Here is a 14171-nt window from a genome sequence, read left to right as displayed (position 1 = left end):
TGTGACCAATTGACCGTATTTGGAATGTGGAAGGAAACTGGAGCACCCAGAGGAAACCCAGGCATTCATGGAGAGAACATACAAATTCCTTACAAACACAGCAGAAATTGAAGCCATTGCTCTGGCACTGTAGTCGTGTTACGCAGACCACTACACTACCATGTGTCTTATGTGCTGCAATGTGTTTTCCTTCAAGTAAATGCTCATGGGGTTTCCATCTTTGCTTTCTTTCCATTCAATTTTTAAAATTTGGTATAAGTGCTTTTCTTTCATCTCACAGTTTTGTATCTTTCTCATTTGGTGAAATTGGCCTTCACCTTGCTTCATGTCAGCAGTAACCATGTGGTCAACTACTGTACTCTGTACAAGCTTGTTCTATTCTCTTGGTCAACAGTGTAAGACCATGAGTAGGAACAGTAGGAAGCCATTCAACCCCTTGAGTCTGCTCATTCAATGAGATCATGGCTGCTTCAACTCTTTGTACACTCTCCTACCCTCCACATAATCTTACAACCGTCTCTCATAAGATAGTCCTTCCATTGACAGGATCATGATAACGACAGTGTCAACAATTCACCCCGTCTTCTGGTTTATAGTCAACCACTCCCCAGCAGATCACAGACACTGCTTCAGCTGTTAAGTTCCTCCAGCAGAATGTTTTTAGTCCACATTCTGGCATCTGCAGTCTCTTGTGCCCTCTTTATAAAGGAATCAATTGAGAAAAAAATAATGTGCGCTTGTCAACTCTGATTTGTTACATCAATTTAAACTATCAAAGGACCATGCATAGCATTGCTTTAGTGCTCTATTTTGCAAGCAAATTAACTTCATGACCAATCTGGCTTAGAAATGTTGACTGTAAAAACAAATACTGAACAGGACACCAGGAATAACTGCACTGATTTTTTTTTCAAGAGCGTATCATAGTTTTTTAAGTCCATTTGAAAGAACTGATAACACCTGATATAAGAGACAGCAGCCCTGACACTGGACTACTCTCTCAGTACTGCTAGAATCTGACTCCAGCAACTGTAGTCCTTTGAATTTCTACTGTATTATTACAACGTATTATTCTGGTTGAGAGACAAGACTTCAACCATCAACAGAAAAATTACAGAAGCAATGCAGGATGGCAGTCTTTTTTTGACGCAGGCTCCTCTGGATTGAGGATAAATCCAAATATCCGGACCTGCCTCTCAGTTTTTTTGCACTACCTTACTTCCCATTTTTCTATTTTCTGTTTATGATTTATAATTTAATTTTTTAATATTTACTAATTTAACTATTTTTAATATTTTTAATATTTAATATTTGTAATCCAGTTAGTGTGAAGCGCAGAATCAAATATCGCTGTGATGATTGTACGGGCTAGTACCAATTGTTTGGCGACAATAAAGTATAAAGTATAAAGTTGCTTCCACTCTAATTTTGAGGGCTCTGAGGTGGCTGAGTGGCCAAAATAGGAATTGCAGGAGGTGTCTGGTCTGACAAACAAGTAGGTAACTTGAGAAAAGGTATACTTCTTCTGCCATTTACTAATGGCTTTAGTGTGCACGCAATGTCTGGACTTGTGGTTCTCAATGCCATCCCAGCTGCTCGTTCTTCCTACCAAATCCAGCATATGGGAACAAAACTATAATTTTCTTCAGAGTGATGTCAGCGCAGGATTTAAAGCAAGTAATACTCAGTACCTCAGGCAGCGTTTTCACATTTCCAGCTTCAGCAACATTTTCTATCTCAGTATTTCATTTGAATATTGCAGTCAATAGTCATAAGAGTCAACATGACCCACAAATATGTTGTAAACAAGGAATGTACACTCTCAAAGTTGCTGGTGAACGCAGCAGGATAGGCAGCATCCTGATGAAGAGTCTCGGCCCAAAACGTCGACTGTACCTCTTCCTAGAGATGCTGCCTGGCCTGCTGAGTTCACCAGCAACTTTGATGTGTGTAGCTTGAATTTCCAGCATCTGCAGAATTCCTCGTGTTAATGTACACTCTCAACAGTTTTGAGGATTTTTCAGGAAGTTAAAAGCAGAAGAATCTTGAGGACAAACTATAGCAACAAATGACATGGATTTCTGACCTCTCTTACAATTTGTATGCAATCCAGTGACGTTATTAGGGCTCCCCTGTAAAATGTTCCAGTTTAGGTAACTCAAAATGGGTGCTCAATCATTTGCATTGCAAGATGGTATTGAATGACTGCATGCTATACTTTCTAAACAGTGCAAACTAAAGGTAGTGCAGATTCAGAGAGAGAAGAGTTTGAGTATTTTGATCATAAAATAGCTAGATTGCTAAAGAAAATAATCCCAAAGGTTTGAATGTTTGAACTTGTTTCTAGAAGAATAGAATATAAGTTTATATAGTGTTTGCTGCGTCTGTATAATGCACTCATTAGATCAACTTGAAGAAATTCTGGATATCACACTTCAGAAAGAATAAGCAAGAATTCCTTGGAGGGAATGCAACACTGCTTTATCAAAGAACAAAGTAATCCAACTGCTTTATGCCTGTTGAGTTTGAAGCTGTGACATTGAAGCTGTGGATTGCAGCACTGCATAAAATCCTTCGATACACTGTTCAAAGTGTAGAATCTAGTTTGAAAGGATGTGTCCAGAAAACTGGATATCAGTCTAGTCTGAAAGGATGTGTCTGGACAACTGGACATGAGTCTAGTCTGAAAGGATGTGTCTGGACAACTTGACATGAGTCTAGTCTGAAAGGATGTGTCTGGACAACTGGATATCAGTCTGGTCTGAAAGGATGTGTCTAGACAACTGGACATGAGTCTAGTCTGAAAGGATGTGTCTGGACAACAGGACATGAGTCTAGTCTGAAAGAATGTGTCTGGACAACTAGATATCAGTCTAGTCTGAAAGGATGTGTCTGGACAACTGGACATGCTTTCACTGAACAGAGCTGCAGTGATCACATCACTAACCTGGATACATCCCGCAGTGCGTGACTTGTGACGATTTATGGGTAAAGTTCTAAACCGAACTGTGGAAGTGTGACTTAAGTGGAAACACAACTCACTTCATAGCATGAAAACATTATTTTCCAATTCAGTCAAAAACAGATAATGTCCCTGCAGTTAAACTGTAAGCTACTGTAGAATTATTATCACACACATTCCCAAAGGAACGATCCAGTATCCCGTTGAAATAGCCTTGATAATCATGAAAAAATACATTTAATACAAAGTATAAACAATTCACTTGACTGTCCATTTCACAACAGGTCAAAGGCCTCATTTAAAATTTTAAAATCCCTGTAATTTATATTTTAAAATAGTAAATAACAGTCCATTGAACAGGAATTTAAGTTTTCAAACAATTGAAAGAAAGTGATTAAATTGATACTGAGAAAATAAAATAGCTATTAGGATACATATGTGAAATTTTTTTCAAAACTCAATCCAAAGAAAAGCTTGGAAAGCAAGAGGGAAAAGTAACTAATGCAAAATAGAACAGGATAAAGGTATGAGTTTGAAAGTGGACGTTGCAAAGTTAGGGGTAGAGAAATAGGATTGATTCAAAACTGGGGATGAATAAAAGTGATTGATTCATTATCTGGAACTGTGAAAAATGACTCAGTCTTTGAGGCATGAGGAAGTACATAGCAAATGCTATTGCAAACAGAAATGATTATTTTCAAACCCAGAAAGCAAGCAAATAAACTAACCACATCAAGTATAAAAACTACTTTAAATGCATGTGTGTACTGACTGGATCCATGGTCACAGTACAATCAAACGGAGTCCATTGACAGTGCCAGGTCGAAGTAAACTCTCTGCCTCAGGAAAATATCTGATCCAATGCCAGGTTAAAGAAAATTGGATAGCTTAACTCTAGGTCTAAAGGAATTGGCTGCAAAATTACTGAGTCAAATTGAATTGTTCCATTGACTCCAGCTAATAAAACCAAGCAATTTGAACTAGATCAAGTAATTCTGTGTGGAACATAGAGATTTGGGCATCAAATCAACTCATGTACTTTATCTGTAATGGAAGACATGTAATAATTTGATATCAGAATAAAGGGACCATACTAATTTTTAGGTCACAGGATTCCTAAACAATCAGTTCTTTTTCATATGCAAATACACTGCAGTCTCAAAGTGTTCATGCATGTGACTGGACGTTAATGCAACTGAACTGTCCAGAGGTGAACTATTTTTGCATGAATAAGTTCATTTCTGGCACATGATGCTCCAAAGAAAAACCATGGCATTCCAATCTGCTCCTGCAACAAAACTGAAATTTCAGTTGCGAATTTGTTTTAAAACCAGTATGGAAAATAGTACAGGAAAGGTAAAGATGGTACAAAACACGTTGGTCCTAAAGCTGTAGTGTTTATTTCCAGTTTTATCCCTTGGATACTGACTCATTCCATGTTACCGTTTTTATATTGCTCTCAGGCCAATACTTCACTATTCTGTCAATAAAACAGAGCAGATCTTGAACTATGGATTAAGGTCAGAAAATAGACACGAGGATTTATTTCAGTCTGTTACTAGAAGGCCACAGGACTTTTGCACTTTTAGCATGGGAGAGGTGCTAGAAGACGAGGATAGCTTGGATAGTTGCGCATTTGTCCACAAAGGCCTTCAAACAACAGACCAATGAACCTGACAACATTGGTGAGGAATCGAACATTAAAAGGCCCAGATAGAGTGGAAACAAAGAGGATGATTCCTATTGTGGAGGAGTCTAGGACCAGAGGGCATAACCTCAGAATACAGTGATGAGGAGGAATTTCTTTAGCTAGAGGGTGGTGAATCTGTTGAATTCACTGCTACAGACAGCCAAGTCATTGTGTGTATTTAAGGCAGAGATTGATAGGTTCTTGACTAGTCAGAGCATCAAATATAACGAGAGAATGGATCTGATAGGGATAATAAATCAGCCATGATGGGAGGGCAGAGCAGACTCAATGGGCTGAATGGCCTCGTTCTGCTCTCATGTCTTGGGGAAGTTCCTGGGGAAGATTCTGAAGGATATTCACTTGGAAAGGCAGGGACTGATTGGGAGTCAGAGTGGTTTAGTGGTGGGGTGATCACGTTTCACAAATCTGATGGAGATTTTTGAGGACGTAACTAAGAAAATTGATGAAGGCAGAGTGGTAAGACATAGCTTACATGGACTTTAGTAAGGATTTTGAAAAAATCATTTAATAAGGTGGTCAAGGATGTTCAGGTGCAATAGATCTGAGGCATGTTGCAAACTAGGTCCAAACTTGGCTTGGTGATAGGAAGCAGGGAGTAGTGATGGATGAGTTTTTTTTGAGCGGAAATTTGTAACCAGTGATGTACCAGTGAGAGGAGAGGAGAAGGTGGCAGCACGACGCAGCTCACAGTGGCCACTCCGGTGGTGATGTCTGTTATTTGTCAAGTAGGGTGTTGTGCACAATCCTAATTTGATGGAGACGGTTGCGAGAGCTCAGAGGAACATCTGGTGAAACTTCTGAAATGCCTCCTTCGCTGCTGCTGCTACTGTGTGATCCAGAATCTCCAGCGGGGAAGGCCCCGAGTCCTCGGCTTTGCTTGTTGCTCGACAGCCGAGGCAAGGTCGAAGCGCTCAGCAGAGGATGGTGCTCGGTGCTTGGTGTCGAAGGGCTGGTCAGAGGCTTGAAGTTTTCGGACGGACTCAGAGTCGGCTGTGGTCGGGTGCTTCCAATGGTGCTGCATCGGCTACTTTGCGGCGCTTGAAGGTTCATGGCAGGGAGAGTTTCTCCCTTCTACCGTCTGTGTGAGATGATGAGGCTATCAGGACTTTGAGACTTTTTTTTACCGTGCCCATGGTCTGCTGTTTATCAAATTACGGTATTGCTTTGCACTGTTGTAACTATATGTTATAATTATGTGGTTTTGTCAGTTTCGGTCTTGGTTTGTCCTGTATTTCTTATGATATCACTCTGGAGGAACATTGTATCATTTTTTAATGCATGCACTTCTAAATGACAATAAACGAGGACTGAGTGTCCTCATAACCTAATCTAATCTAATCACCGAGTTCAGTGCTGGGGCCTGTGTTTTTAATGTACTTGGATGAAAATACATGACTTGGATGAAAATGTAGGTGGAGTAATTCATAAGTTTGTAGACAATACTAAAATTGGTGGAGTTATAGACAGTGAAAAGACTCGTTTAAGAATAGTGAGACAAACATCTTTTGGAAAATGGGCAGAGCAGTGGAGAATGGAATTTAATCCAGATAAGTATGAGGTAAAGCACTTTGGTCAGTCAAATTCTGATAAGACAGAGTAAAGGGCAGGGAACCTAAGAGCACTGATATAAGGAGAAACTTCGTGGCACAATCAATATCTCCTGAAAACTGAGATAAAAGGGGATGATGTAGTGGAGGCAACATCTGCTAGGTTTGTCTTGAAAGGCTGAGGCAGAGTATAAGAGTTAGGATGTCAGGTTTAGGTTTGGGTATTTGATCCTCCACAATATTCCACATGGGAATTTAAACTGGAGGTGGCAGTGTTTTTTTTACGAGGTCGAGTTGCGAGCTCGATATCAACCCGATACGGACGGACAGCGCGCTCGGGAGCGGTCTGTCACTGGATCGAACTTGGGAACCTCCATTCTCGAGCCCGGCGCTGATCTCACTGGGCCACCAGCCGACTTGTATAAAACATTAGTTAGGTTGCACTTAAGAGTTTTGTGTGTCACGGTCACGATCCAGCAGGAGGGATACTTTAGCATTGGGAGAGTACAAAGTGATTCACTGGAATATGGTCTGAAATGGCAGGCTGTAGTTAGCATGAGACATTGCATAGGCTGGGCTTATTCTCATTTGAATGTAGTGACCTGATAGGGGCTCAAAGAATTATTAAGGACATGGATAAACTATTTTTTTCTGAGAATTTGAGGGTATGGGATTAAGGTGAGAGGTAGTGAATTTAAAGGAAATCTGGGAGGTAGGCTTTTCACATAGAGGGTGGTAGCTATCTCAGTAAGATGCCAGATTAGGTTTTCATACAGGTACCTGGATTGAAAAGGCATAGAGGGATATGGGCCCATTGCAGGCAAATGAGATTAGGATCAATAAGCATCACAAATGAATTGGGCTGAAAGTGTTCATTTCTGTGTGCTCCAATTCTAAGGTTACTATTGGGTCCTTCACTGTCTATTTACTATCCTGGGATGTCTGGACTGTCTTATGCAGAGAGGTTAGAGAGACTGGGTTTGTACACGCTGGAATTAAGGAGATTGAGGGGGGATCTGATTGAGACATATAAGATTATTAAGGGATTGGACAAGATAGAGGCAGGAAATATGTTCCAGATGCTGGGAGAGTCCAGTACCAGAGGACATGGTTTAAGAATGAGGGGTAGGTCATTTAGGACAGAGTTGAGGAGGAACTTCTTCTTCCAGAGAGTTGTGGAGGTGTGGAATGCACTGCCTCAGAAGGCAGTGGAGGCCAATTCTCTGGATGCTTTCAAGAAGGAGCTAGATAGGTATCTTATGGATAGGGGAATCAAGGGTTATGGGGACAAGGAAGGAACTGGGTATTGATAGTAGATGATCAGCCATGATCTCAGAATGGCGGTGCAGGCTTGAGGGCCGAATGGTCTACTTCTGCACCTATTGTCTATTGTCTATTTAGATGAAAAGACAGGAGTGTAAGGCATTCATGTTAGCTGATGATACATAGTGGGAGAAGTCTACGATGCATCTGCAAAGCAGTACAATAATGTTAATTGAGTGGTCAATACTAGAGAAACAGGACACTCTAAAGATAGCAATGTACTGGAAATGAGGGATTGATGAAATGCTGCTTTATGAACTGTACAAAATGGAGGTGCAGGGACCAACTATGTTAGCCCACACTATCCTTCATTGCAAATGGACAGAGAACAAGAGTAGAAAAGCATTGCTGTATTTCGACTGGGCCTCAGTGAGGACACAGTTGGTGCACTGCAATGAACCATGTGCCTACGATGCTCTGCAAGTAAGCTTTTCATTGCACCTGTGCATACGACAACAGACCCAAGTTTGAGTTTGAATTGTTGGTCTGTATATCTAGGGAAGGATAGAGGTGGTGGTATGTATATTCACTGAATTGCTTTGCAGTTTGAGAACATTAAACTGTGAGATGAAAGAGCTTTCTATTTGCTGCAGTTTAGAATAATAATTGATACATAAAGATGCTAGGAAGCTGTACCTCCAGGCAGGACGGTATAGAGTGAAGGGGCATTGCTTTATCATAAGTAAAACAAGGGTTGATATCAAACAAATCTTTTTATCAAATGTCTTTGAAGTAAGCTCAGAGGCTGAGTAATTGAGAATAATTAACACTTAATGTGTTTTTGGATCAAAGGGAATCAGGTGATTTGAGGACTGTGCAGACAATTTGTGTTGAGATACAGGAGCAGCTAGGATATTGAATGATAAAGCAGTTTTGAGGTTCTAGAGAAACCTCCAACTGCTATTTAATATGTAGCATGGAATTACTAGCAGTAACCAGGAACAGATAGGCTGCTCTGATTTGTATTTCTCACTCACATAACATACCCTGTCTATTGGTATTCCAGTCAACACAGATGAGGCTGTAACCAGGAACAGATAGGCTGCTCTGATTTGTATTTCTCACTCACATAAGATACCCTGTCTATTGGTATTCCAGTCAACACAGATGAGGCTGTAACCAGGAACAGATAGGCTGCTCTGATTTGTATTTCTCACTCACATAACATACCCTGTCTATTGGTATTCCAGTCAACACAGATGAGGCAGTAACCAGGAACAGATAGGCTGCTCTGATTTGTATTTCTCACTCACATAAGATACCCTGTCTATTGGTATTCCAGTCAACACAGATGAGGCTGTGAAATAAACCAGAGATCACATGGCCTGTGTGATTTTGCTGCTGCAGTAAGCAGTGTAAATGATGGATTCACATCACCTTCAACATGAATCAACAGTTACTTAAGGAGGAAGGAAGTAGGATAAACATAATGGAGCAGGAATAGTTTGTAAGCTCCTGTGGCCAAAATATGCAAACATATTATCATAATATCATACATATTATCATAATAAAGAATAAAATGGGAAAGAGGAGGAAACCAGAAAGGAAGAATTCTGTGGAGGCTGTAAAACGGATACTTTCGCATTCAAAGTTACATACAATGTAAAAGCTAAAGATTAAACAGATGAGACTAACATGGCATTACTGGTGATGGTGGCAGATAATGCTGTAGTTGAAACAACTCCACACTTGGAACATTTGAGTATCAAACCGCTATGGACTTCACTCGCCTGACTTGAAACAAATGCAAAGCAAATATGAGGACAAATAAAGATTCCAATTTTAATGTAGAGAAAACAAGTAGCTGAGGTAAAGCAATAGATGTAATTAGCTTGCAATATTCAATAAGTGAGAACTTGGGTGCAATGATTAATTCATTTATAATCATAGAAACAGTTAAAAATCTCAGCCTATAGAACTGTAAAGATGTAATATTTTAGGGATGTCATGAGACTGTGCACTGATAAATCCAGCTGAGCCAGAGAAGTAGTTCCCTGAGCCAGTGTAAAAGATCCCTGAGCCAGAGAAATAGATCCCTGAGCCAGCAAAATAGAACCCTGAGCCAGTGAAGTAGATCCCTGAGCCAGCAAAATAGATCCCCGAGCCAGCAAAATAGATCCCTGAGCCAGCAAAATAGGTCCCTGAGCCAGCGTAAGAGCAGTCCAGTCTCTGAGTTGCTGAATAATTAGAAGCAGCTGCTTTCTCTCATTTGTACTAGTCTACAAGACAACAGAGGAATCTGCTCATTTTAGCTGCTTTTCATTTTGACTAGTTCACTTTGAAAGTATATATCTCATTGTAGATGATCTCCAAACTATTAGATAAAATGGAGAAACTAGTCCATTCAGGACAACATTTTCTTCTCCTGAAAAAGGCTCTGGGAATACTATTAGTCCATAGCATGGGAGAACCTGCCAGTAACCCTTCTCTTATGTGAACTCCCAAAAACAACATCCCTTCAATTTCACTGCCCTCCATGATGTTAATGACAGAATGTGGCAAGATTCCAGACTATTCCTCTGATCTGTTCGTTGTATTTATATCCAATTGATCCATGTGCTGTGTCTTCAGCAGGCTCTGTGCCTGCTTGGTGCTGAAACTGGACTGCTCCAGTACTCTACAGTTGACTTTCCAGGCTCAGTGTTGCCAGGAGGTGAAGAGGGATGCATGCCACGAGATTATAGACCGCAATATAATGCAAATGGCTCTGTTGATGCCCTGTTTCAGTTCTAAACCTATTTGAATTAGCAGAATAGTGGTGTCACTTAACACAATGAAGAGAAGTTATGATGGACTTGGTTTCTTTTCCACAAATTTATTCCAACCCTTACTGTCTTAAGCAATTGGACCCGCCAAAGAAAGACTGCTGTTGACGAGGCCTATCTGACTTATCCCTTTCAATGATTCTCTCACCACCTGCCCTACACCTAGCTTGGCAGCTGTGTCATCCAGGATTTAGTCAGCTACCTAAATGAAAAAACATTGTAGTCTCTAACCTAATGTACATTCAGCACAAAGAACAGGAATTCTGCAGATGCTGGAAATTCAAGCAACATACATAAAAGTTGCTGATGAACGCAGCAGGCCAGGCAGCATCTATAGGAAGAGGCGCAGTCGACGTTTCAGGCCGAGACCCTTCGTCAGGACTAACTGAAGGAAGAGTGAGTAAGGGATTTGAAAGTGGGAGGGGGAGGGGGAGATCCAAAATGATAGGAGAAGACAGGAGGGGGAGGGATGGAGCCAAGAGCTGGACAGGTGATAGGCAAAAGGGGATACGAGAGGATCATGGGACAGGAGGTCCGGGAAGAAAGACAAGTGGGGGGGGACCCAGAAGATGGGCAAGGGGTATATTCAGAGGGACAGAGGGAGAAAAAGGAGAGTGAGAGAAAGAATGTGTGTATAAAAATAAGTAACAGATGGGGTACGAGGGGGAGGTGGGGCATTAGCAAAAGTTAGAGAACTCGATGTTCATGCCATCAGGTTGGAGGCTACCCAGACGGAATATAAGGTGTTGTTCCTCCAACCTGAGCGTGGCTTCATCTTTACAGTAGAGGAGGCTGTGGATAGACATATCAGAATGGGAATGGGATGTGGAATTAAAATGTGTGGCTACTGGGAGATCCAGCTTTCTCTGGCGGACAGAGCGTAGGTGTTCAGCAAAGCGGTCTCCCAGTCTGCGTCGGGTCTCGCCAATATATAAAAGGCCACATCAGGACCACCAGACGCAGTATATCACCCCAGCCGACACATAGGTGAAGTGTTGCTCTTAAACGCATCTCCCCCATTTCACGTACATCTGCTCTCACTCCATCCTCCTGCCACCCTACTAGGAATAGGGTTCCCCTGGTCCTCACCTACCACCCCACCAGCTTCCGGGTCCAACATATTATTCTCCGTAACTTCCGCCACCTCCAACGGGATCCCATCACTAAGCACATCTTTCCCTCCCCCGCTCTCTCTGCATTCCGCAGAGATCGTTCCCTACGCGACTCCCTTGTCCATTCGTCCCCCCCATCCCTCCCCACTGATCTCCCTCCTGGCACTTATCCGTGTAAGCGGAACAAGTGCTACACATGCCCTTACACTTCCTCCCTTACCACCATTCAGGGCCCCAAACAGTCCTTCCAGGTGAGGCAACACTTCACCTGTAAGTCCGCTGGGGTGATATACTGCGTCCGGTGCTCCCGAAGCAGCCTTCTATATATTGGCGAGACCCGACGCAGACTGGGAGATCGTTTCGCTGAACACCTAGGCTCTGTCCGCCAGAGAAAGAAGGATCTCCCAGTGGCCACACATTTTAATTCTACATCCCATTCCCATTCTGATATGTCTATCCACGGCCTCCTCTACTGTAAAGATGAAGCCACACTCAGGTTGGAACTTTTCAGAATGGCAAGCAGTGACTAGTGGGGTACCGCAAGGCTCAGTGCTGGGACCCCCGTTGTTTACAATATATATTAATGACTTAGATGAGGGAATTAAATGCAGCATCTCCAAGTTTGCGGATGCCATGAAGCTGGGCGGCAGTGTTAGCTGTGAGGAGGATGCTAAGAGGATGCAGGGTAACTTGGATAGGCTAGGTGAGTGGGCAAATTCATGGCAGATGCAATTTAATGTGGATAAATGTGAGGTTATCCACTTTGGTGGCAAAAACAGGAAAACAGATTATTATCTGAATGGTGGCCAATTAGGAAAAGGGGAGATGCAACGAGACCTGGGTGTCATTATACACCAGTCATTGAAAGTGGGCATGCAGGTTCAGCAGGCGGTGAAAAAGGCGAATGGTATGCTGGCAGTCGTAACAAGAGGATTTGAGTATAGGAGCAGGGAGGTACTACTGCAGTTGTACAAGGCCTTGGTGAGACCACACCTGGAGTATTGTGTGCAGTTTTGGTCCCCTAATCTGAGAAAAGACATTCTTGACATAGAGGGAGTACAAAGAAGGTTCACCAGATTGATTCCTGGGATGGCAGGACTTTCATATGATGAAAGACTGGATCGACTAGGCTTATACTCTCTGGAATTTAGAAGATTGAGGGGGGATCTTATTGAAACGTATAAAATCCTAAAGGGATTGGACAGGCCAGATGCAGGAAGATTGTTCCCGATGTTGGGGAAGTCCAGAACAAGGGGTCACAGTTTAAGGATAAAGGGGAAGCCTTTTAGGACCGAGATGAGGAAAAAGTTCTTCACACAGAGAGTGGTGAATCTGTGGAATTCTTTGCCACAGGAAACAGTTGAGGCCAGTTCATTGGCTATATTTAAGAGGGAGTTAGATATGGCCCTTGTGGCTAAAGGGATCGGGGGGTATGGAGAGAAGGCAGGTACAGGGTTCTGAGTTGGATGATCAGCAATGATCATACTGAATGGCGGTGCAGGCTCGAGGGGCCAAATGGCCAACTCCTGCACCTATTTTTTATGTTTCTATGTTTATTCATTTTTTTTCTCTCTCTCCTTTTTCTCCCCCTGTCCTTCTCACTATACTCCTTGCCCATCCTGTGGGCTTCCCCCCCTCCCACTTTCTTTCTCCCTAGGCCTCCCGTCCAATGATCCTCTCCCTTCTCCAGCCTCGTATCCCTTTTGCCAATCAACTTTCCAACTCTTAGCTCCATCCCTCCCCCTCCTGTCTTCTCCTATCATTTTGGATCTCCCCCTCCCCCTCCCACTTTCAAATCTCTTAATATCTCTTCTTTTAGTTAGTCCTGATGAAGGGTCTTGGCCCGAAACGTCGACTGTACCTCTTCCTAGAGATGCTGCCTGGCCTGCTGCGTTCACCAGCATTTTGTGTGTGTGTGTTGCTTGAAATTCCAGCATCTGCAGATATCCTCGAGTTTGCCCTCCTGTTTCAAATCGTCCATCTTTGTCCCTGTACCTAAGAAAACCAAGGTAGCATGCCTGAACCTGTACAGATTGGATGGGTTGCAGCTGAACTCGAGGGGGAGCAATATCCTTGCAGGTAGGTTTGTTAGCATGGTTCGGGAGGGTTTAAAATAATTTGCAAGAGGGATGGGACCCAGAGCGATAGAGCAGTGAAAGAAGTGCATGGAGTAAAGCCAGATCTAACATACAGAGAGGCTTTGAGGAAAGAGAAGCAGAATAAACGGTGTAAAGACAGTAAGGTAGAAGGGCTGAAATGTGTGTACCTTAATGCAAGAAGCATCAGGAACAAAGGTAATGAACTGAGAGCTTGGCTACATACATGGAATTATGATGTAGTGGCCATTACAGAGACTTGGCTGGCACCAGGGCAGGAATGGATTCTCAATATTCCTGGATTTCAGTGCTTTAAAAGGGATAGAGAGGGCAGAAAAAGGGGAGGAGGGGTGGCATTACTGGTCAGGGATACTATTACAGCTACAGAAAGGGTGGGTAATGTAGCAGGATCCTCTTTTGAATCAATATGGGTGGAAGTCAGGAACAGGAAGGGAGCAGTTACTCTACTGGGGGTATTCTATAGGCCCACTGGTAGCAGCAGAGATACAGAGGAGCAGATTGGGAGGCAGATTTTGGAAAGGTGCAAAAATAACAGGGTTGTTATCATGGGTGACTTTAACTTCCCTAATATTGATTGGCACCTGATTAGTTCCAAGCGTTTAGATGGGGCAGAATTTGTTAAGTGTGTCCAGGA

The 14171-nt window shown here is 42.5% G+C and overlaps 1 protein-coding gene across 7 annotated transcripts in view; it reads right to left on the bottom strand.

Annotated features, from left to right (window-relative positions):
• Positions 1-14171, bottom strand: part of LOC134338213 (adhesion G protein-coupled receptor B2-like) — a 1212788-nt gene that overhangs the window by 164624 nt on the left and 1033993 nt on the right. For all 7 annotated transcript variants that reach the window (XM_063033890.1, XM_063033884.1, XM_063033886.1 and 4 more), the window contains one exon: positions 9179-9277. In XM_063033890.1, the coding sequence (XP_062889960.1) occupies positions 9179-9277 (99 nt within the window). The remainder of the gene's footprint in view (positions 1-9178; positions 9278-14171) is intronic.

This window comes from Mobula hypostoma, chromosome 26 (assembly GCF_963921235.1).
Source record: "Mobula hypostoma chromosome 26, sMobHyp1.1, whole genome shotgun sequence".
Classification (NCBI taxonomy): domain Eukaryota; kingdom Metazoa; phylum Chordata; class Chondrichthyes; order Myliobatiformes; family Myliobatidae; genus Mobula; species Mobula hypostoma.
The sequence above is the reverse complement of the archived record's forward strand: the minus strand, read 5'-3'. Positions and strand labels throughout refer to the sequence as shown.